The sequence below is a fragment of the Vulpes lagopus genome, chromosome 19 (genome assembly GCF_018345385.1).
Source record: "Vulpes lagopus strain Blue_001 chromosome 19, ASM1834538v1, whole genome shotgun sequence".
Lineage (NCBI taxonomy): Eukaryota > Metazoa > Chordata > Mammalia > Carnivora > Canidae > Vulpes > Vulpes lagopus.
In genome coordinates, this window is record NC_054842.1 from 53,413,710 (window position 1) to 53,437,154 (window position 23,445).

At 38.6% G+C, this 23,445-nt stretch overlaps 1 protein-coding gene across 1 annotated transcript in view; it reads right to left on the bottom strand.

The window, feature by feature from the left end:
* Window positions 1-2,190: 2,190 nt before the first annotated feature.
* The window catches only part of LOC121478703 (ankyrin repeat domain-containing protein 26-like), a 42,945-nt gene continuing 21,690 nt past the window's right edge, over window positions 2,191-23,445 (bottom strand). Inside the window, exons 6-7 of the mRNA XM_041733899.1 lie at window positions 2,722-2,933; window positions 2,191-2,549 (exon numbers count right to left, since the gene is read on the bottom strand). Of these exons, the coding sequence (XP_041589833.1) occupies window positions 2,191-2,549; window positions 2,722-2,933 (571 nt within the window). The remainder of the gene's footprint in view (window positions 2,550-2,721; window positions 2,934-23,445) is intronic.

The following is a 23,445-nucleotide window of genomic DNA, read 5'->3' on the forward strand; positions in this document are numbered from 1 at the left end:
CTCATTTTGCTAGTACTACAAATGGGACAGCTTTGTGATTTAAGTCCTATTTTAAAAAATTTTTACTATGTGGAATTTGCACATGAAATAGTACTTGTGATAAACCAGAGCCTGTAAACAGTGATATAAGACTCAAAAAATATAAAGCTAGAAAGGTTGTTAGGTCCTTAATAATATAACCTAGGGAAAGAAGACACAAAGTTGTGTTTGTGTCATTTGTACCAATAAATCTAGCCCTTCACATTCAGTTATTCGGAGGTAGCATTGTGCACCAGTTAGTGTTATGAGCTCTGTAGTCAGGTGCCTGTGTTCACCTCCCAACTGGGCACCATCTTGAGTGTGTAACCTTGGACAAGTTAAATGGGAACCAACCAGAGTACCTGCTTCTAAGGAGTGTCAAACAGTGCTAGCACTTTGTGCAAACTCAATAAATACCCAATATACAACAAAATAACTATGCCAATATTTATAACGTATAGAACAATTGTTTTGGTTATGCGTTTCTGATCTCAATTTTTGTGGCAGTTTGGTGACATAGACTCATCTGGGCAGTTTCTTAGACTTTCCAGTGTTGTCCTGATTGAGGTGTCTTCCCTCAGCACAATCTTTGGGAAGGATAGGGACCGATGGGTCCCTACACCCTGCAGCAAGCTCTTACAACACTGATGATCTGCAGTGCTTTCCAGGGCTGCAGACTGAAGGTATGAGCAGTCTGCCTTCTCCTTCTGCAGTCTATAGTCTGAATTTGAGGTCATTAGATATAATTCTTGGTTTTCTCTCTTGGTAGGACTTGAGTCTACCAAACAAAACAGCACCACTAAAGCTGTTATAAGGAAGAGATCTCAGAGCTCTTTAATTTTAGAAATTAGATATTTAGAAATGAAGGATGATACATTTTACAGAAATAAATTAAAATGATTACAATTTTAAAATGGTTTCCAGAGTTAAGCTCTGGAAGTGACAACGTTCAGGCACTAATTTTGATAACAGGTAATTTAAACAACATAGGGTAACTTTTATAAAAATGTGTAAGCAAATATTAAAATAAATTCATTAGACATTCATATTTCTGTCATGTACTTTGTGTAGGTGTTTCCTTATTCTGCAGAATCAATGGTTCTTTTGGTGACATACCATGTAGCAGATGCAAAACATTAACTACTATTTTCTGTACTTGTCAAAATGTTTGGTAATCATTACTCTAATTGCATATACATATTATACTAAGTCACAGTGAAGAAAATATTCGTAATAAAGTGAACCACTGGTCTCAAGGTCATGAGATCATCCCCCACCTCCGGACTCTGTGCTGGGTGTGGAACCTACTTGATATTCTCTCTCTCTCCACTCCTCCCCACTGTGCTTGCTCTTTCTCTCAAAAAATTAATAATTAATTAATTTCTCTAAGTGAAAGTGACTTATAGGAAATATATCTCAGTCACACTGAGGAATATATTTATATATGCAAACTCATAAATAATGTGCCAGAGAATATAACTGAACAGTGTATAAAGGAATAATTTGCCAGAATAATTTGCCAAAATCAATCAAGCTTTATCTCAGCATAGAATAATATAGCAAAATTCACTAATATGTTACATTGCATTAATAAGTCATGGGAAATAACAAACAATAGGTGAAATTCTATAGCTATTCTTAAAATTGGGAACAAGAAAAAACGGGGCTCTCACTATTACTTATTACTTTTGTAATGAAATGCTAAGTCAATGCATTAAGGGAGAAAGCAGTTATAAAAAGTATCATAGATAGAAGCTGGGGAAAATGTTCTACCTATAAAAGAGCAAAACTAATAAAAGCGGACAGATTCAGTTCAGTTTATGAATAAAGAGAACCTGATCTCAAGGAAGAGGACACACACACGCTTGCTTTGGAATGGGGACAGTGGGAGTATTAGATACAGACCCAGGTTGTTCCAAGAATTATCTCAGAACATAAAAAGAATAAGATACAGCCCCCAAGAAATGAGGCTGGCAGGAATGAAGCCAGAGCAGGTTCCAGCCAGCTGGCGTGGGACCCAGAGGGCACTGATACCATAGCACCAAAAACAGGGAAGCCCCGAGTCCTCTCTGTAGCACAGAGTTTAGGTTAGGGCAGGGGAGGAGCGACAGCCTACAAAAGGAGGGTGAAACCACTCGCGGGTCTTCCCATCTGCGCTTGCGCAAAGGCTGATTAATCACTCCGGAGAGACGCCGGAGACTCTGAGTTTGCGCAGATGCGGAGCTTCCTCAAGGCGGAACCGGGGAGACCGGCGCTTGTGCAACCTAAACAGCCCGGGTAGAAGGAAGGTTTCAGGTGCGCAGCGCTGCGCATGCGCGGCCACCGCGCCCGGGGGAAGGGTTGAGAGCCGGCCCCGGGAGGCTGGCTGGGCTCAGAGCGGAGCAGGGTCAGGATGGAGGGGGACGTGCTGACTACCCTGAAGGTCCTCAACATCGGCGAGAGTGGCGTGGGCAAGTCCAGGTGAGGCGGGTCTGCGGGCGGTGACGAGGGCAGCGGGCTTTCTGCCGCCGTGGCGGCCGTGCGCTGGGCGGCTCCGGAACGGTAAAGGCAGCGGCAGGTGCGGGCCGGGGGGCGGGCTCCGCGCGTGCCCCCAGGCCTGTCGGCGGCGCGGCCCGCGGCCCCGGCCCGGCCCCGGCCGGCCCCCCGCCCCCCGCCACGCCCGCCTGGGTGTCGGCCTCTGGCAGGCCCGACTCGTCTGGATACGTTTCCCCTCCTGTTGTACCAGATAAAGAACAGTTCCGAGGGCCGCCGCTCGGCTCCGCCGGCGGGTTCGCTGCCGAGCAGCCTCGGGCGCGGCGGGCGGGTGTGGGCCCGAGTCTGGGCTGGCGGCGGGCGGGGCAGGGGGGCGCTCAGGCTCGCCGTCAGCCCGCGAGTGGAGCTGTAACTTCAGTCCTTTGGTTTCTGTCAGACTTTCTCTGAATACGTAGTGTTCCACGCAGAACGTTTCGTGACGCCCTAGGTCACGTTCCTGGCCTACTCGGGTGCCCCACCCCCGTGCTTTTCGGAGTCAGCTTGTGAAAGAACCCTGTGGTCTTCTGACTACTGGAGTAATTCACTGTAGTCCAAGATGCTGTGAGTTTAAGCTGGGACCACCGTTGAGAATAAAGGGTAATTGTTTTACTCCGCATTCTGCCACAGCACAGAGAGGTCAAGGAACAAATTAGTATGTTGTTTCTTTTCTTGGCTTTTTCTTGAGGGAAAATTATAATTGGCAAGAGTTCGAGTTGAGATCAGGTAAGAGCAGTGGAGCTCGAGCAGTGGGTGTTGCAAGCACTTGTGATATCACTGAAGCCTTAGAGTTCTCCAGGTAAAGTTACCCTTGCCATCTGGCTATTATTATTATTATTGTTATTCCTAGTAGTCGAGGCTGTCCTGGTTTTTAAACAGTGTTCAGTTCCAGAAGTTCAAATCACTTCATCAAGTTTTACTTTTTTAGATGCGTAAGGATTTCAGATTTTATTCTGTAATACATTCTTTTTGTAGTTTTATATATTTTTAAAGTATGACAATATATTTTCTAATTTTTCTCATTTAAATATATTAAGTACAGCGTATTTTGGAGTGAAAGAGTTGTGCATAACAAGGAATAAATTAATGAAACACTGTGGGCTAGCATAGTAGTATGGGGAGTGTGTGTGTGTGTGTGTGTGTGTGTATGCATTATTTAAAGGACTGAGTAATTTTCACGATCACCATCTATTATATTTGAGGGTTAAAAAGTTGCTATATTGAACATTGTCTTAATAGGACTTCTATAGCCCTGTGACCTTTTTTTTTTTTTTCTTGAGATGTGACTCTCATGTAGGTTAAGGCATATGAAATTGCTGATTCTGAAGTCAGGAATGGTTGACTGTCATTTCATATAGTTCAACCCAATACAATTTTTGGTTGGCAACATTTTCCTAAATGTATCCGGTGGATGACTGGTTAAGTTGTGTTAAACTTTTCTGGAAGGTTTATAGAGTGTTTACATAATTGAGGTTCTTTCTCTAGCATCAGATCTGCTAAGTGTATTTATTGGATTCCTTAGACCCTTCCCTCAGACAAACATGTTTGGATCTAATCTGCTCCAAACTTTTCTCAGTACTTAATGAATTTTCAGCTGCTCACTGCCAAATTTTAATACCTTTACCTCTTTCAAGAAAGGGTTGTAAAAAAAAAAAAAAAAGAAAGAAAGAAAGAGTTGTGTTCAGGGAGAAAGTTGGCTTATTTTTCTAGCTAGATATGCATTATTGGCGCCTGTGCTGTGCTATGGGAAACAACGTTGAATACTTATTCTTTCTGGGTACCTGGAGAACAAATGGCTCTACTAAGATAGAAGCCTGTGCTTTTTGAGTTAGTACAAAAACATTTGTCGTGGATGCAGTCTTTAATAATTGTTCTGACCAATAAGTTTATATTTCTTTACAGATCTAGAGTTAGTGGAAGTGAAATGTCATTTGTATTGTTGCACAACAAAGGATATCTTAACTAATTCAAATTAGTAGGTTATTTTTCCAGTTTATTTCAGACTGTTGGAGTTTGATCAACGTGAGTGGTAGCAGCCAGGAGATCCAGATTATGAAACTGGTGCTGCCACTTATGTGACCTTTTTTGCGATACTTGAATGTTCTAGGCCTTCATTTCTTCATTTGAAAAATGAGGTTGGAATAAAAATCCCTCAAACCTTATCTAATGTTAAATGTATAAGATGCTTTGAGCCATGGTGAAGTAAAGAATTGGCAAAATGGGGATCCCTGGGTGGCTCAGCGGTTCGGCGCCTGCCTTTGGTCTGGGGCGCGATCCTGGAGCCCTGGGATCGAGTCCCGCGTCGGGGTCCCTCATGGAGCCTGCTTCTCTCTCTGCCTTGTGTCTCTGACTCTTTCTCTCTCTTTATGTCTATCATGAATAAATAAGTAAAATCTTAAAAAAAAAAAAAAAAAAAAGAACTAGCAAAGTGTTTCAGAAACTGGAAGGGGTTTAGAGACCTTCCGTTACCTAAATTGCTGTCCCTCCTATGTCTCTGTATCCCCATCCTTTTTGGCCAACTTCATTTGTAAATTAAGAAATGCAGACTAGTTATGATCGCACTGTTTATTACAAATTTGATTTCCTCTAACTGGTAGTTACTCCTTCCATCTGTAGCTCTGCATGGTGAGTATTTTTCTCCTCTAACTTTGAAAATATGAACGCATAAATAGCATTGGTTTTTAATCACTTTCTGGTTGTGGAGTCTTTAAAAAGTCTAATAGAGAAGTAGACTCTGCCTAGGAAGAAGCATAACATAGAGTTTAGAATACATTTCCAGCTAACAATGTATCCCTTGCCATGACCTGCTTATATTCAGAGCTGGTATTAAAATTTGTTGTTTTGTACCATATCAGTTCCCTGGTTTTCTGACAAAGTACCTTTAATGACAAGGGTTATTGGAAGGATTAGCAATTCTGTAAGAAGAACCACTGGTTCAAATGTCTGGCACGTTGTTACTGTCCAATAAATAATAGCCAATACCATTGTTATTTTATTATTCTGGTATTTTTACTACCACTACTACTCTGCAAGTTTCTTTTGTTTTTGTAACGGAGTCTTTGTAGTAACTGAGTACGGATACATACCTTTTCCATTCTTAAAATGTGAAGACTTTTATGAATTTAAGAACTTCATGTTGGGGAGAGAACATTTTTACAAGTGCAGTCTTAAGATTCTTGTTAGTGCGGTCACCTAACTCATGTTAGAAGTAAGCAAAGTTATAATCAAGAGGGTTCAATGTTAAGTAGAAAATCTATTTATTTTACTTTTATGATGCTGGTTTCATCGGAAACACAAGAAAGCAAAACCAAGAAAGGGAGAGTTAACCCTTCAATACAATTAATGACACCGGCTTTTTTTTTTTTTTTTTTTAAGATTTTATTTATTTATTCATGAGAGGCAGAGAGAGGCAGAGACATAGGCAGAGGGAGAAGCAGGCTCCATGCAGGGAGCCCAATGTGGGACTCTAGGAAGGCAGACACTCAACCACTGAGCCACCCAGGTGTCCCAGACACCGGCTTTTGAATACCAAAAGGCCATTATGTGTTGCAGTATACTCTGGACAAAAAAAAAAAAAAACCTCTAGCAGCAAAAATTCATACTTTTTTTTTTTTTCATTTCAGACATCTGATAGCTATTTCCTTGTTATTATTAATGCATACAGGTCGATAGAACAGTCTTGTCCTATTGTAGGAGATAATGTGAGAGAAAATGGATTAATTTGATAAATTTAGGGCTTTAATAGAAGCTTAGATTGTATTTTTGAAGAGCTTCTAATAACTGACCCTTCTGCCTTATAATAAATAAATAATTCTGGGAGATATGAAATCTTAGAGTACTCATATGTGTCTTTTGCTATTATTTTCATTTCTCATCTCTTTCTATTTTGTTTACCATTTCTTAGGTTTAGTCCTTATCTTTCACCATAACCATGGCAGTTGTGTTTTGTTAATTTTCTTGCTGGCATTTTTTTTGCTGGCATTAAAATGTAGAACAGTTTTTGTCAAGAATTCTGTTTTTAAAAAAAAGCTTTCGGGAGCTCCCTATTGCCTACTTTTGCATTCACCCTGCCTAGCATTTGCCAGATTATACTTACTCTGGCTATCTATTGTGTGGTCAGTCTACCCTTTCTGTTTATCAGTCTACAGCTTTCTGTTTATACTTGAATTCAGAGTGGAGTATACATCAGATTTAAACACAAAATTAGCTTGTTGCATTCCAAGAGACTTATTTTCCCCCCTTTTGTCCACATCGCAGTATGATGTGTTGCTACTATTTTCTCACAAGGACATACATTTATAGTTAAAAACCAAAATCAAGCTTAAATCTTTTTTTTTTTTTTAATTTTATTTGTTTGAGAAGAGAGAGTGACAGAGAGAGGGAGAGTACAGAGGAAGAGTAAGAGAGAAAAGCATACTCACCGCTGAGCAGAGAACCCCACTTGGGTCTGGGTCCCAGGACCTTGAGATCATAACCTGAGCTGAAGGCAGATGGCTAACGGATCGAGCCACCCAGGCACCCCGTGAAACCCAAATCTTTTCACACTTGAGAATTATGTAGGGGAGTATGGGGAATACGTTAAGGAAACTTCTTTGCTCTTGGGATTCTTTTATTGCCTTCCAATAATTTAATTCCTCTCTGTATTTCTGCAGTGAGGCATTATTCATGTGAGCAGACCTACATCAGCTATTTTTACCTGTGTCTAATTTGTGACAAAATATAATCATGAACGTTTTGCCAAATGGTTAAAGACAAATTTCTAATCTGTCGTTTAAACATCTCTTGAGCCTGCTCTTGAGGTTCACAGATATTTTCGATCCAGAACTTGCAGCAGCGATAGGTAAGCCTATGTTTAAAAATTCAATAGAAATACCACATATTTTCTAGCCTTCAGTCTTTTATCTAATTCCTTCTACCCTCCCTCTCACCACCCCATTGCTTCCAAGTCTGTTGAATTATTTGTCTTGTAAGGCTTAGCTTTGGTTTCATTAAGTTTCTGGAGCCTTTGTAGATCACCAAGCAAAAATAACTTATTTGTTGTTTCATGACACTTGGTTAGCACTGTGGGTATTATGATTATGATTAATCTGTACATAGATTTCTTTCTTGTACTATGGATTGTCTTTTACTTAGCAATTATCTGAATATTTATTGTATGTCAGGTACTGTCCTAAGGGTTGGAGTTGTAATGATGAATAATGTAGACTTGGTATCTATCATCATGGACCTAACAGTATCACTTAATACTATAGTGTGTTAATATTGTGTTTTTAGCATTTGCTACAGTATCCTGCATAATTCTGAACTCAGCATGTTTATCGATATTAGTTACTGAAGATTTTTAGGAGCAGTAATACTTAAATGCCTTTTTTTAAATTTTTTAATTTTTTTTATTTACTTATGATAGGCACACAGTGAGAGAGAGAGAGAGGCAGAGTCACAGGCAGAGGGAGAAGCAGGCTCCATGCACCGGGAACCCGACGTGGGATTCAATCCCGGATCTCCAGGATGGCTCCCTGGGCCAAAGGCAGGCGCTAAACCGCTGCGCCACCCAGGGATCCCTTAAATGCCTTTTTAAGATGAGATTTAGATCGCCTGAAAGTGGTTTGCCACATGAGCTTACTAGAATATAAGAGAAGATTGAGCTAAATATGTTGGTGTATCACATGTTTATAGAGTAGATGACAATATAAAGGTATTCAGAGACAGCTTGCAATGTGAAAGAGCTGAGTCAGAGCAGGATAGTAGCCTTGGCTCTGCCTTGAACCAGTTGGCAAGATCTTGAGGAAGTCCTTTAACTTCACGGTTTCCACCTATAAATGGCAGAGTTTTGTTGAGAGATAATACATTTTTCTTACAGCTCTAAAATTTCATGATCTGATGAGTAGAATGTATTAAATACGATCCTAGCATTATTATTAAGGAAAATAAAGAGGTTCTTTTAACTGGTTTTGTTTTCATTTATTATGTTCATTTATTTGTGTTCATTTATTTGGATTTGTTTTTTTCCCTTTTTTTCCAGATGCTAAATAATTTCATATGTAGAGAAAAGTTGTAAAAATAGTACAAGAATTCTTGTATGTTCCCAGATGTTAATATTTATCACATATGCTTTATCATGCTCTCTCTCCACACAATTTTGAACCCAGAGTAAAATTACAGAAAGCTCTCTAAATACTTCAATGTGTATTTCCTGAGTGAACATGGATACAATTTTACTGTATACAGACAGATTTCATTAATTTCCCCCCTAATGTCTTATTTAGCAAAAAAACAAAAACAAAAACAAAACACCCAAAACTATTTCTGGTCAGGATCCAGTTCAGGATCACAACTGAGTTTAGTTGTCATTTCTCTTCAGTGTCTTAACCCGGGCAGATCTTTGGTCTTTCTATGTCTTTTATGGCCTTGACATTTTTGAAGAGTACATACAGGTCGATTATAATGTAGAATATCCTTCAGTTGCATCTGTCAAATATATCTTTGTGGTTAGATTTGGGTTATGTATTTTGGCAGGAATTCCACAAAGTGCTTCTCAGAGCATGGTGTATATTTGTACCATTATTGGTGATGGGACTTTGGTTACTTAAGGTAATATATGCCAAATTTCTTTAAAGTATCATCCTGTCATTCTGTGGTGGTTGTCAGATGGTGATTTTTTTAAAATCTCATCATTCCATCTACATTTCTTACTTAGAATTCTGCCAGGAAGAGGTCTTCTTTCTTTCTTCAGTATAAACTCCTAGTGCCTCTAAATGTTTACTTAGCTTTTTGTGTGGCATATTAATATTTACAGACTTACATTTATGTGTGAAAAGGAATCATTTAAAACACTAGTAGTTTGAAATCTGCTTTAATTTGGCTTTGGTATATTATTCCTTAAACAAACAAACAAACAAAAAACTTTATTTCACTCAGTACATGCCTCACAGTGGATGGCGAGGAGTAGAAGAGTAGGAACTGGCAGGAAAATGAATTTGCCTACCGTTAAAATTGTACTTAAGGGAATGATCAATATGTAATGTAAAGGTATTTCTTCATTTTAAACCCAAATGAAATCCGAGGACTTGGACATGACAAATTATATATTGTCTTTATTTTTAAAAAGGCTTTGTCTGCTTTAAAAACCAGTACTAAGATTGTGCTATACTGATTAGGATATACATGATTTGTTTCCCAAATGGACCCTGGGTCTTGAAAAATATCTTTTACATTTAGACATCAGATTATTTTCTGCCTTAGTTATAACTTATACACACATGAGTTTTTAAAATAAAAACAATTAACTCATTTGCTAATGGCCCTGTAAAAATTAATGTTTTGTGGAAAATTACTATTTTACGTAAAGTAGTAAGGAAAGCACACCTCTATCTTTCAGGAATATAGTGAGACATTCAACTTTCTATCTTGTATAAAATATTCTTTTAACATAATTGTTGAGTTTTGAGTCTGAGGATGGTACAGTAAAGCTGGCATTTTTTTTTTTTTCTGCTTTCTGGCAGTTAGCCAAAATAACAACAAAGAGAGGGAAAAAGTAAAACACAAGCCCCATATTCCACTGAACTAGAAGTAAAGCTAAAAACCCCAGGCCACAAAATAGGTGGAATGGCTGCCAAAAGTAGTAGCATAAGCAGGATGCATTTGGGAAGAAGGAGGGTGAAGATGCCACAGCTGCAGAGCTTAGAACCAGCCAGAGATGCTTCGTGAATCTGAGAGGCCCACCTGGAGATGCAAAGCCTAAATCCCTTGTTTGCAAAAGCAAAATGGTTTTTTAAGCTAATGGCAGGGGCTTCCCTGCACCTGGTTTGATTCTCAGACTCAAAGGAGGAGGGGAAGCCAAACAAAGAATCATAGGAACAAGCCATTTTTGCATTTGTCCCTCTCTGTAGCAGGAGGGGAAGGGATGTCTTTGCATTGTGAAAACTTCAAGGCTGCCTGTCTCCATTGGCTGTTGAGAAGTACAAAAAGAACAAAACAAAAAACCCTTCAGGATTCTCCTATAAAACCCTGAATCAAGACAAAGTTTTGCTGGTCAGGAATTGGAACCACTATAGCCTTCTGCATGAACCTCTTACAAATAGCTTGTCCAAAACAACCTTACCTCTAAAGATGAATTATCAAAAGGATTTCAGCTTAAAGCCCCTCCCTCCCCATTCAAGAATCAAAAAGGAAGAAAGTAGCAGAAGAACAAGAAAGAGTTGAAGAATACTCAGCAGAAAGAAATATTTCTGTAAAGGAAATGAAAATCATGCCCAGCTGATTTGCTATGAATTTGAAACACTTTTTGAAAGTATTTACCACTGAGAGCACAAAGCAATGATATATAAGAGGTCAGGGAAGAGATAGTGTGACTGCATGAGAAAATGCAATGTAAGCTGACTGAGCAGAAAGAAAAATAAAGTAAGAAAATAAAACCATCACTGAAATAAAGGTGAAATTGGAAGGATCACAAGGAACAGTGGAGACTGAAAAACAAAATAAAAGCACAATAGAAGCTAGAAATGGAAAAAGTGGGTAGAATTTACCAAAATGATAAAGATGTTAAAACACACAGAAAATGATGTGGAAATCAGGAAAGGAGATTCAGCACATATGTATATTTCAATTTCAGAAGAAGAAATAGAATGAAACAACAAATATTTAAAGGTAAAATGCAAGATGATTCTGACATAAAAGTAAATACACAACAATTGAAGAATATTTTGACTGGGTTTTTTATTTGTTGCATGAGAGTGTTTGGGGAAAAAAGAAAAAGGTACCGGGTTTCTTTTTCTGCTATGGGAGGTCCTTAAGGTGGTACTTTAATCAGCTGCATAGATAAAACTGAAATTTAAGCATGGAGAGTAGATCCTTATAGAAATTAGTGTAACCGATTTTATATAATCTGATTAAATAGGCAGAATTTGCTTCATGTTAAAGTTTTTTAGTTTTTATTTTTTTAAAGGTTTTAAAAATCTCCTTGTTTTAGGTGACCTTTGAGCATAAAAAGTGCTTCAAGTAATACTTATTTCAAATTAAAACATTAGAAAATCTATTTAAATTAGACAATTTAAAGAAATTCTTTTTATTTTAAGATTTTATTTATTTGAGAGAGAGAGAGCATGTGCACACACAAGTAGGGTAGAACCAGAGGGAGAGGGAGAGAAAGAAAATCTCAGTCAGGCTCAGTGAAGAGCCTGGTTTGGGGCTTGATCTCATGACTCTGAGATCATGACCTGAGCCAAAATCAAGATTTGGATACTTAACCAACTGAGCCACCCTGGTATCCTGAGGAATATATTTATTTAATTGTTTGAGAAATTGCTTCATTTCTTTCCTTCCCCCCTTCCTACTTTTCTTTTGGTTTATTTTGTTAATTTCTTAAGATAAGTGTTCCCTTCTTTTTAGTCCTTACTCAAGGTGTCCTCTAAGAACAAGTGCCCCATAGGTTTTGGTAGGGTGTATTTCTTTTTTCATTGCTCTTTGGATATATTTGAAATTTTTGATTCAGAAATTCATTTGTTTCTTAATTTCCAAGTTATTTTGTGGTCATTTAATTTCTTCTTTATTGGATAATGATATTTGTTTGGAATAAGACCATCCCACCCTCTGCCAGCCCCACATCCATCAGCAGGATTCAAATTTCAGTCTTCGGAATTCAGCCAGCCTTTCTCAACCCCCTCCCCCCCTTTACTCTCCAAATATTTTTTTGTCTTGCTGTTGCTTGTCTCTCTTTAAGTAGTCATTACAAAAAGCCCTGGACTCCCAGATTATTCTTCATCTCCCAGACTTTAATCTTCATAAGGTTTTGTATGTCATTTTTCACCCCCTTCCCTTCCTTCTCAACTCTTAAAACTAGTTACTCTGTCCCCTGGGGTAGCAGAGCACCTACCTCTTTTCATTGTTGATACTTTCAAAGTTTGTAAACTCAAATTTGGGGAATCTAGGTTGTCATAATATTTTGTCCACTGGATCCTTAAGCTTTCATAGTATCCCTCCTGATGTCTCCCTACACTGATATTCTCTATTCCCTCTTCCAAAATAAAGTAGCAGGTGAAGCAGGAATTTTTATATTTCTTGATGAGAAGGGGGAAACCTACTTAAACAGGTTAAGCTCTTGCCTATCCAGACCTCAGTAAGAAAGCTGAGACTAAACCCAGCTTCATAACATCTAACTTGGTATTCTTTTAATCACAACATAGTAATACAGAAATAAAAAGAATCAAGCACAAATTTGAATGGAATGTTAAACATAAGGAAGCAACAGAATTAAAATATATCAGTTAAATAAATGTCAATAGGTCCAATTCTCCTAATAATTTACATTGTCAGATGGAATTGAAGAGTACTTAAATAATGAAAGTTTGAGGGGAAAAAAAAAAAAAAAAGGAGTAGGCCAGGCAAATGCAAGCAATACTAAAGCAGAGGTGGTAATATAATGTAGTTTAAAGTAGAATTCAAGACTAATGTACTGGATATAATGAGATAGGACAGTATGTAATAATGAAAGGCCCAATTAATTCCTAACAAAGTAGCTGTAACAGTTATAACAAGTAGGCACCAAACCTAGATGCTCTTTGTGACAGCAAAATCTGTTCAAAACATAAAGAGAATTTGATGAAAATACAATTACCTTAGGAGATTTGTTACATCTCTTTCATAATTAAATAGATCCCAAAGACATAAATGAGACCATAGGGAAATAGAGTAACACAACCAACACATTTTATTTATTTATTTGTTTGTTTGTTTGTTTAACAATTTTAAGGAATCCTACACCCATTTTGGGGCTCAAACGTGCAACTCCAAGATCACGAGTTATATGTTCTATTGACAGACCTAGCCAGGCCCGCCTTAATCAACAAGTCTTTTTTTCTCTTTTTTTTTGTAAGATTTATTGAGAGAGAGAAAGAGAGCCTGGGAAGGGAGGGGCAAAGGGAGGGAGAGAGAGAGAGAGAGAGAGAGAGAATCTTAAGCAGACTGTGCTGAGTGCAGAATCTGACCCATGCAGGGCTCCATCTCACAACCCTGAGATCATGACCTGAGCCAAAACTGAGAGTTGGTTGTTTAACCAACTGGGTCATGCAGGACCCCTAGTCAACAAATCTTTTAGATGAAGAACTCATTACTTCAAAAGCCCACAGAACAATTCTACAAAATCAGTCTTGGACTTAGTATCAAAGTAAACCATAAATCAGTACAAAGTAGGGATTTTATAATACATGTTCTCTTATAATTTATTCTTTCAGAAAATATTTTTTATATGTTATGTTCCTACCATATGAGTAGATAGTTTTTTTTTTTTTATTACCATACAATAAAATTGGTCTTTTTTTTTTTTTTGGCATTGTGGTATTTGATATTGGCTAGTTTTTTTGAATTTTAACATGTATTATACAAATGTATATAGTCACTTAATTGTTACCACAGTGAGGATATTAAGCAGTTCTATCATTCCAAAAAAACTAACTAGTGTCTTTTTAGTCATACTTTTCCCCTGCCTCTACCTCTGGCAACCACTGGTCATTCTTCATCGCTATAATTTTATCTTTTTGAGAATGTAATATAAATGGAATATATTATGCAAAAATTTCAGGCTTTTTTCACTTAGCTTTCTGCTTTTGAGCTATATCCAAGTTGTTGATGCCAGTAGTTTGTTTCTTTTTATTGCTCAGTTGGTTATATTCCATTGCATGGATGTTTCTGAGTTGATTTATCCATCCACTTATTATAAGACATTGGATTGTTTCCAAGTTTTGGTGGTTATTAGTAAGCCTGTGATAAACATTGAGGTACAGGATTTTATATGAATATTAATTTTTGTTTCTTTAGAGTAAATAGCCAGTAATAGAATAGCTGGATCATATGGTAAATGCTCGTTTAACTTTGGAAAATAGTTCATCCATTTTTAAATAAAGTGATTGTATCATTTTACATTCTCACTAGCAGTATATTAAAATTCCTGTTTCCACATCCTCACCTGTTATATTTAGCATGATCAGACTTTAAAAATTGTAACCATCCAAATAGGTATGTATGTATTAGTAATCTCATTGTGGTTTAATTTGCATTGTCTAATGACTAATGATGTTGAGTGTCTTTAAAGTTCTTATTTGCTGTTGATCTGTTTTGAGTGTGTGTGTGTGTATGTGTGTGTGTGTGTGTGTGTGTGTGTGAAGTTTATAAATCTTACTCATTTTAATTTTTTTCTTATTGTCGAGTTTTGAGAATTCTTTACATATTCTGCATATGAGTCCCTTATTACATAATATATACTTTGCCAGTATTTTCTTAGTCTGTGGCTCCTCTTGTCATTCTCTTAAAAGTTATTTCTAAAAGCAGAAGTTTTTTATTTTGATGAAATGCAGTTTATCAATCTTTTCTTATGAATGATGGTTTTAGTGTTGTATCTTTTGCTTAACAGAGGGTTGCAATGATTTTCTCTATTTTCCTCTAGAATTTTATGTGTTACTTTAGGTCTGTGATTCATTTTGAATTAATTTTTGGATACAGTGTTAAGCATAGGAATCAGAGTTCTCTTTTCTTTGTTTTCTTCCCTTCTCCCCTCTTTTCTTTCTTCTATGTTCTAAAACCATTTGTTGAAAAGACTGTCGTTTCTGCACTGCATAGCTTTTATACCTTTGTAAAAACAGTTGTTTCTATAGGGTGAGTCTACTTCTGGACTCTGTTCTGTCCCTTTAATGTATTTGACTTTATGTCAGTGCCTCCCTGTGTTGGTTTCTGCAGCTTTATAATGGGTCTGGAAATCATGTATTGTTAGTCTACCAGTTTACTTTTTTCAAAGTATTCATTCTTCAGGTTCCTGGAGTTGCTTAGTCTGGATTATTATTATTTTTAAAGATTTTACTTATTCATTTGAGAGAGAGTGTGTGCACACAAGCAGGGGGAACAGCAGAGGGAGAGGGAGAAGCAGGCCCCCCCTCCCAACAGGGAGCCCCATGTGGGGCTTGATCCCAAGACTCTGGGATCATGACTTGAACCGAAGACAGATGCTTAACTGACTGAATGGATTATTACTTAAATGTTCAGTCGAATTCATTTTGGGTATGAAATTTTTTTTAATGGAAAAATAGATTCAATTTCTTTAATAGATGCAGAACTCCCCAGCTATCTATATTTTTATTGTGGTAAAATATTCATAACATAAAATTTACCGTTTTTAAGTTTACAGTTCAGTGGCAGTAAGTACATTTGCATTGTTTCACAGCCTTCACTATCCATTTTCAGAACTTTCTCATTACCTCAAACAAGAGTTCTGTACCGATTTAACAAAACCTTTGACTCCACTTTCCCCTAAGCCTGTGGTAACCTTTATTCTACCTTCTGTTTTTATGAATTTGCCTATTCTAGATACCTCATAAAGGTAGAATCATGCAACATTTGTCTCTTTGTGAGTAGGGCCATTTAGCATGTGTTCAAGGTTAATTCCATGTTGTAGCATATATCAGAATTTCATTCCATTTTATGACTGAGTAATATTCCATGATACATATAAACCACCTTTTGTTTATCTGTTCATCTGTTCGTGGACACTTGAGTTGCTTCAGCCTTCTGTTGTAATACTGCTATACACATTGTTGTGCAAGTATCTGAGTTTCTGCTGTCACTTTTGGGTATATACTGAGGAGTGGAATTGCTGCATGATATGGTAATTCTATTTTTAGCTTTTTGAGGAAGCATAAAACTATTTTTCACAGTGCCTCTACCGTTTTACATGCCAACCAGCAAAGCACAAGAGTTCCAATTTCTCTATATCCTTGTCACCACTTGTTATTTTTCATTTTTTAAAATAGCTATCTTAATGGATGTGAAATATAATATCTATGTGGTTTTTATTTGCATTTCCCTAATGGATAATGATATTGAGCATGTGCTTATTGGCCACTTGTATATATTCTTTGGAGAAATGTCTATCCAAATCCTTTGCCCATTTTTGAATTAGGTTATTTTGTTACTGTTGTCATTGTGTGATAGTTCTCCATATATTGGGATTATACTAATTGTCTGTCTGCTGTATGTTTTGCAAATAGTTCCCAGTGGGTTATCTTTTCATCCTTTTGATGGTGTCCACTAATGCACATAGTTTGTAAATTTGATGAAGTCCAGTTTATCCATTTTTGTTGTTGTTGCCTGTGCTTTTGGTGTCATGTCCAAAAAATCATTGCTGTGTTCTGTGTCATGAAAAAATTTCTCCTGTTTTTTTCTAAGACTTTTAAAGATTTAATTTTTACATTCAGGTATTTCTTCATTTTGTGTTAACTTTTATGTATGATAGAAGGTAAGGCTCCAGTTTCATTCTTCTGTATACAGACACTCACTTTTGCCAGGATCATTTGTTGAAGATGCTGTCCTTTCCCCGTTGAATGGTCTTGGCTCTTTTGCTGAAGATCAATTGGCTTTATATGTTAGGGTTTATTTCTAGGCTCTCTCTTCTGTTCCATTGGTTTAAATGTCTGTCCTTATGCTAGTACCATCTGCTTTAATCATTGCAGATATGTAGTAAGTTTTGAGGTTGGAAAATGTGAGTCTTCAGACTTTATTCTTCTTTTCTGATATTGTTTTGCTATTTAGTACTACTTGCTTTATATAAATTTGAATACCAGCCTTCTCATTTCTGCAAAAGAGTTGTTGGGATTTTTATAGGGATTGTGTTGGAGCTGTAGATTGTCTTAGGTAGTATTACCATCTTAACAATATTAAGTTTTCCAACTCATAAATACAACATGTCTTTCCACTTATTTATGTCTTCCTTAAATTCATTAAACAGTGTTACAATTTGCAGCTTTCAGTGTGTAAGTCTTAAAAGTCGCTGGTTAAATTTATTCCCAAGTATTTTCTTTTTGATGCTACTGTAAGTGGAATGGTGTTTTGTTTTGTTTTTGCAAACACACGAGGGTTTATTACAAGCTCGAGCTTGAATGGAATGGTTTAAAAATATTCTTTTTGGATTGTTCTTTGCTAATGTATAGAAATGCAGAGTTGATTTTTGCATGTTGATTTTTGTATCCTACAAATTTGCTGAATTCATTTATTCTGTTTTTTGTTTTTGTTTTTTACCTTGGGGCATGTGTGTATTAGGATTAAAAGTAGGATTTTCCGGGCAGCCCGGGTGGCTCCGTGGTTTAGCGCCTTCAGCCCAGTGCCTGATCCTGGAAACCCGGGATGGAGTCCCATGTCAGGCTCTCTGCCTGTCTCTACCTCTCTCTCATGAATAAATAAATAAAATCTTTAAAAAAAAAAAAAAAGTAAGAGTTTCCTGGGGGGCAGGATGGCGGAGGAGTAGGGTCCCCAAGTCACCTGTCCCCACCAACTTACCTAGGTAACTTTGAAATCATCCTGAAAACCTACGAATTCGACCTGAGGTTTAACTAGAGAACAGCTGGAATGCTAGAGAGAGGAGTTTGCATTTCTAACAAGGTAGGAAGACGAAAAAAAAGTAGAACAGACTCAAGTGGGGGAGGGGCCCCCGTGAGGAGACTGCTAAGGTGGGGCGGCGAAAGCCTCCTGGGACAGGAAAGCCCAGCCCTGGAGAAGCAGGAACTTTAAAAATCCGACCGGATTCTTCCCGGACAGAAATGCACTTAGCAGGGAAACTGGGCCAAACGGTAGGAGGGGCAGTGGGGCCTCCAGGTTCCCAGGGTCACTAATAGGGGAGGTGCGCCCGGGGGAGAGCGCCACACACACACTGTGGGCCAAGCTCAGTAAAGGGCTGGAGTGTGTGGCCAGTGGGGCCTCGGGAGAAGCTCAGGCGGAGGCTCCGGGCAGAGGGTGCTGCGCCCTGCTGCCTTTGAGAGCCGCGGCCCCGACAGTGCGATTCCAGCAACACGGATCCCAGGGCGCCCAGGATCCTGCGCTCCCCCCGGGACAAGCAGAGGCAGGGAGGACACAGGACAGCAAGGACTATCCTGGCCCCGGGTGCCCCCAAGCTGTACAGATCAGCGGCCCGCCCTGGGAACATCCAGGCCTGTGTGGACTGGGAGCTGCCGCAGTTACTGTGGGAGCGGACTCCAGGGCTGGAAGGCTGGCCGCCGCCAGTGTTGTTGTCCTCCTGGTGTCACCCTGTGCCTGGAATAGAGTGTTGCTGCTAGGGAACAGGGGACTCAAAGGATAAACAGCTCCCAATGGCCCGGCACATGGCAGGGAGCGTGGCAGTGGCAGCTCCCCCAGGTGCACACACCTGAGAATCAGCACAGCCCACCCCTCTCATAAAAGACCAGCCGGAAGGACAGGGGATGAGCAAGTTCTTCACCAAGCAGCGCTGGAAAGCTCCAGGGGACGTCGAAGGATTTATAGTATATAGATCCAGAGGATATCCCTCCTTGGTTACTTTGTTTGGCTTTTGTTTTTCTTTTTTTCTTTTTCTTCCTTTTTTCCAGTATGACTCGTTTTTAGCCACTCTGTACTGAGCACAATGACTAGAAAGAAGAACTGACCACAAAAGAAAGAATCAGAAATAGTCCTCTCTCCCACAGAGTCACAGGATTTGGATTACAATTCAGTGTCAGAAAGCCAATTCAGAAGCACAATTAGAAAGGTGCTAGTGGCTGTGGAAAAAAAGCATAAAGGATTCAAGAGACATCATGACTGTAGAATTTACCTCCACACGGTTTTCCAGAGTGGCTGCACCAGTTCACATTCCCACCAACAGTGCAGGAGGGTTCCCCTTTCTCCACCTCCTCTCCAATATTTGTGGTTTCCTGCCTTGTTAATTTTCCCCATTCTCACTGGTGTGAGGTGGTATCTCATTCTGGTTTTGATTTGTATTTCCCTGATGGCCACTGATGTGGAGCATTTTCTCATGTGCTTGCTGGCCATGTCTATGTCTTCCTCTGTGAGATTTCTGTTCATGTCTTTTGCCCATTTCATGATTGGATTGTTTTGTTTCTTTGCTGTTGAATTTACTAAGTTCTTTATAGATCTTGGATACTAGCCCTTTATCTGATAGGTCATTTGCAAATATCTTCTCCCATTCTGTAGGTTCTCTTTTAGTTTTGTTGACTGTTTCTTTTACTGTGCAAAAGCTTCTTATCTTGATGAAGTCCCAATAGTTTATTTTTGCTTTTGTTTCTCTTGCCTTCATGGATGTATCTTGCAAGACATTGCTGTGGCCAAGTTCAAAAAGGCCGTTGCTTGTTTCCTCTAGGATTTTGATGGAATCTTGTCTCACATTTAGATTTTTCATCCATTTTGAGTTTATCTTTGTGTATGTTGAAAGAGAGTGGTGTAGTTTCATTCTTCTGCATGTGGATGTCCATTTTCCCAGCACCATTTATTGAAGAGACTGTCTTTTTTCCAGTGGATAGTCTTTCCTGCCTTGTCGAATATTAGTTGACCATAAAGTTGAGGGTCCACTTCTGGATTCTCCATTCTGTTCCATTGATCTATGTGTCTGTTTTTTTTGCCAGTACCACACTGTCTTGATGACCACAGCTTTGTAGTACAACCTGAAATGTGGCATTGTAATGCCCCCAGCTCTGGTTTTCTTTTTTAATATTCCCCTGGCTATTCGGGGTCTTTTCTGATTCCACACAAATCTTAAAATAATTTGTTCCAACTCTCTGAAGAAAGTCCATGGTATTTTGATAGGGATTGCATTAAACGTGTAAATTGTCCTGGGTAACATTGACATTTTCACAATATTAATTCTTCTAATTCATGAGCATGGAATATTTTTCCATCTCTTTGTGTCTTCCTCAATTTCTTTCAGAAGTGTTCTGTAGTTTTTAGGGTATAGATCCTTTACCTCTTTGGTTAGGCGTATTCCTAGTTATCTTATGCTTTTGGGTGCAATTGTCAATGGGATTGACGCCTTAATTTCTTTCTTCAGTCTCATTGTTAGTATATAGAAATGCCACTGATTTCTGGGCATTGATTTTGTACCCTGCCACACTGCCAAAATGCTGTATGAGTTCTAGCAATCTTGGAAATGCCTTTTATTTCTTTTTGTTGTCTGATTACCAAGGCTAGGAATTCTAGTACTGTGTTGAATAGCAGTGGTGAGAGTGGACATCCCGGTCTTGTTCCTGATCTTAGGGGAAACGCTCCCAGGGTTTCCCCATTGAGAATGATATTTGCTGTGGGCTTTTTGTAGGTAGCTTTTAAGATGCTGAGGGATGTTCCTTCTATCCTTACACCCTGAAGAGTTTTGATCAGGAATGGATGCTCTGTTGTGTCAAATGCTTTCTCTGCATCTATTGAGAGGATCATATGCTTCTTGGTTTTTCTCTTGCTGAAATGATCAATCACATTGATTGCTTTACGAGTGTTGAACCAGCTTTACATCAGGGGATGAATCCCACTTGGTCATGGTGAATAATTTTCTTAATGTATTGTTGGATCCTAGTGGCTAATATCTTGTTGAGAATTTTTGCATCTGTGTTCATCAGGGATATTGATCTATAATTCTCCTTTTCGTGGGGTCTTTGTATGGTTTTGGAATTAAGGTGATGCAGGCCTCATAGAATGAGTTTGGAAGTACTCCATCTCTTTCTATCATTCTGAACAGCTTTAGTAGGATAGGTATGGTTTCTTCTTAAACTTTTGATAGAATTCCCCTGGGAAGCCATCTGGCCCTGGACTTTTCGTGTCTTGGGAGGTTTTTGGATGACTGCTTCAATTTCCCCCCTGGCCATCGGCCTGTCCTGTTCAGGTTTTCTCTTTCTTCCTGTTCCAGTTTTGGTAGTTTGTGGTTTTCCAGAAATGCATTCATTTCTTCTAGATTGCCTAATTTATTGGCGTAAAGGTGCTCATACTAAGTTTTTTAAATCCTTTTTATTTCCTTGGTATTGGGGGTGATCTCTCCTTTCTTGTTTATGATTTTATTAATTTGAGTCTTTTCTCTCTTTTTAAAAAGGCTGGCTAATGGTTTATCTAATGGTTTAATTCTTTCAAAGAACCAACTCCTGGTTTTGTTGATCTCTTCCACAGTTCTTCTGGTCTCTATCTCATTGAGTTCTGCTTGAATCTTTATTAGTTGTCTTCTTCTGCTGGGTGAAGGTTTCATTTGCTGTTCCTTCTCCAGCTCCTTTAGGTGCAAGGTTAGCTTTTGTATTTGAGTTCTTTCCAGTTTTGAGACAGATGCTTGTATTGTGATGTATTTCCCCCTCATGACTGCTTTTGCTCTATCCCAAAGATTTTGAACGGTTGTATCTTCATTCTCACTAGTTTCCATGAATCTTTTAAATTCTTCTCTAATTTCCTGGTTGACCCTTTCATCTTTAACAGGATGATCGTTAACCTCCACATGTTTGAAATTCTTCCAACCTGCTTCTTGTGATTTCATTCTAATTTCAAAGCATTATGGTCTGAAAATATGCAGGGGACAATCCCAATGTTTTGATGTCGGTTAAGACTTGAATTGTGACCCAGTATGTGGTCTATTCTGGAGAAAGTTCCATGTGCATTTGAGAAGAATGTATATTCAGTTGCGTTTGGATATAAGGTTCTATAAATATCTGTGAAATCCCTCTGGTCCAGTGTATCATTTAAAGCTCTTGTTTCTTTGGAGATGTTGTGCTTAGAAGATCTGTCGCTGTGTTCAACTCACCAAGTATAAGTGTATAATTATCTAAGTATGTCTTAACATTGGTTACTAATTGATTGATATTCTTGGCAGCCCCCACATTAGGTGCATAAATAGTGATGATTGTTAGGTCCTTTCTTGTATAGATCCTTGAAGTATGATATAGTGTCACTGTTCATCTCTTACTACAGTCTTTGGGATAAACTTTAATTCAACTGATATAAGGATTGCTACCCCTGCTGTCCTTTGAGGACCATTTGAATGGCAAATTGTTCCACAACCTTTTATTTTCAGGCTGTAGGTGACCTTACGTCTAAAAGGAGTCTCTTGTAGACAGCACATAGATGGGTCTTGCTTTTTTATCCAGTCAGATAAAAAAGCACCTTTTGATGGGGGTCATTAAGCCCCTTCGCGTTCAGATTTACTCTTGAAAGATATGAATTTAGTGTTCTCATGATACCTATTCAGTCGCTGTTTTTGTGGATTGTTTCCTTGGACTTCCTCTTTCTTTTACAGAGTCCCCCTTCATATTTCTTGCAGAGCTGGTTTGGTGCTCATCATATTCTTTCAGTTTCTGCCTATCTAGGAAGCTTTTTATCTCTCCTTCTATTCTGAATGAGCGCCTGCTGGATAGAGTATTCTGGGCTGCAGGTTCTTCTCATTTAGGACCCTGACTATATCCTGTCAGCCCTTTCTGGCCTGCCAGGCCTCTGTGGAAAGGTCTGCTGTTATTCTAATACTTCTGCCCATAAACGTTAGGGATTTCTTGTCTCTTATTGCTTTAAGGATCTTCTCTTTATCTTTGGAATTTGTAAGTTTTACTATTAAAGGTCGAGGTGTTGAGTGGTTTTTATTCATTTTGCAGGGTGGGGGGTGGAGGTGGGGGGGATCTATCTCCTGGATCTGAATGCCTGTTTCCCTTCCCAAGTTAGGGAAGTTCTCAGTTATGATTTGTTCAAATACACTTTCTGGTCCTCTCTCTCTTTCGGTGTCCTCTGGAACCCCAATTAAACGTAGATTTTTCCTGCTGAGGCTGTCATTTCCCTTTACCTTTCCTCATGATCTTTTGTTTTTCTCTTTTTTTCCTCAGCTTCCTTCCTTGCCATCAACTTGTCTTGTATGTCACTCACTGGTTCTTCTACCTCGTTAACCGTCGTCATTAGGACCTCCTGTTTGGATTGCATCTCATTTAATTGATTTTTAATTTCAGGCTGATGAGATCTCAATTCTGCAGTCATGAAGTCTCCTGAATCCTTTATGCGTTTTTCTAGAGCCACCAGTAGATTTATAATTGTGTTTCTGAATTGGCTTTCTGACATTGAATTATATTCCAAATTTTGTAACTCTATGGAAGAGAAGATGTTTCTGATTCTTTCCTTTGTGGTTTTTCCTTCTAG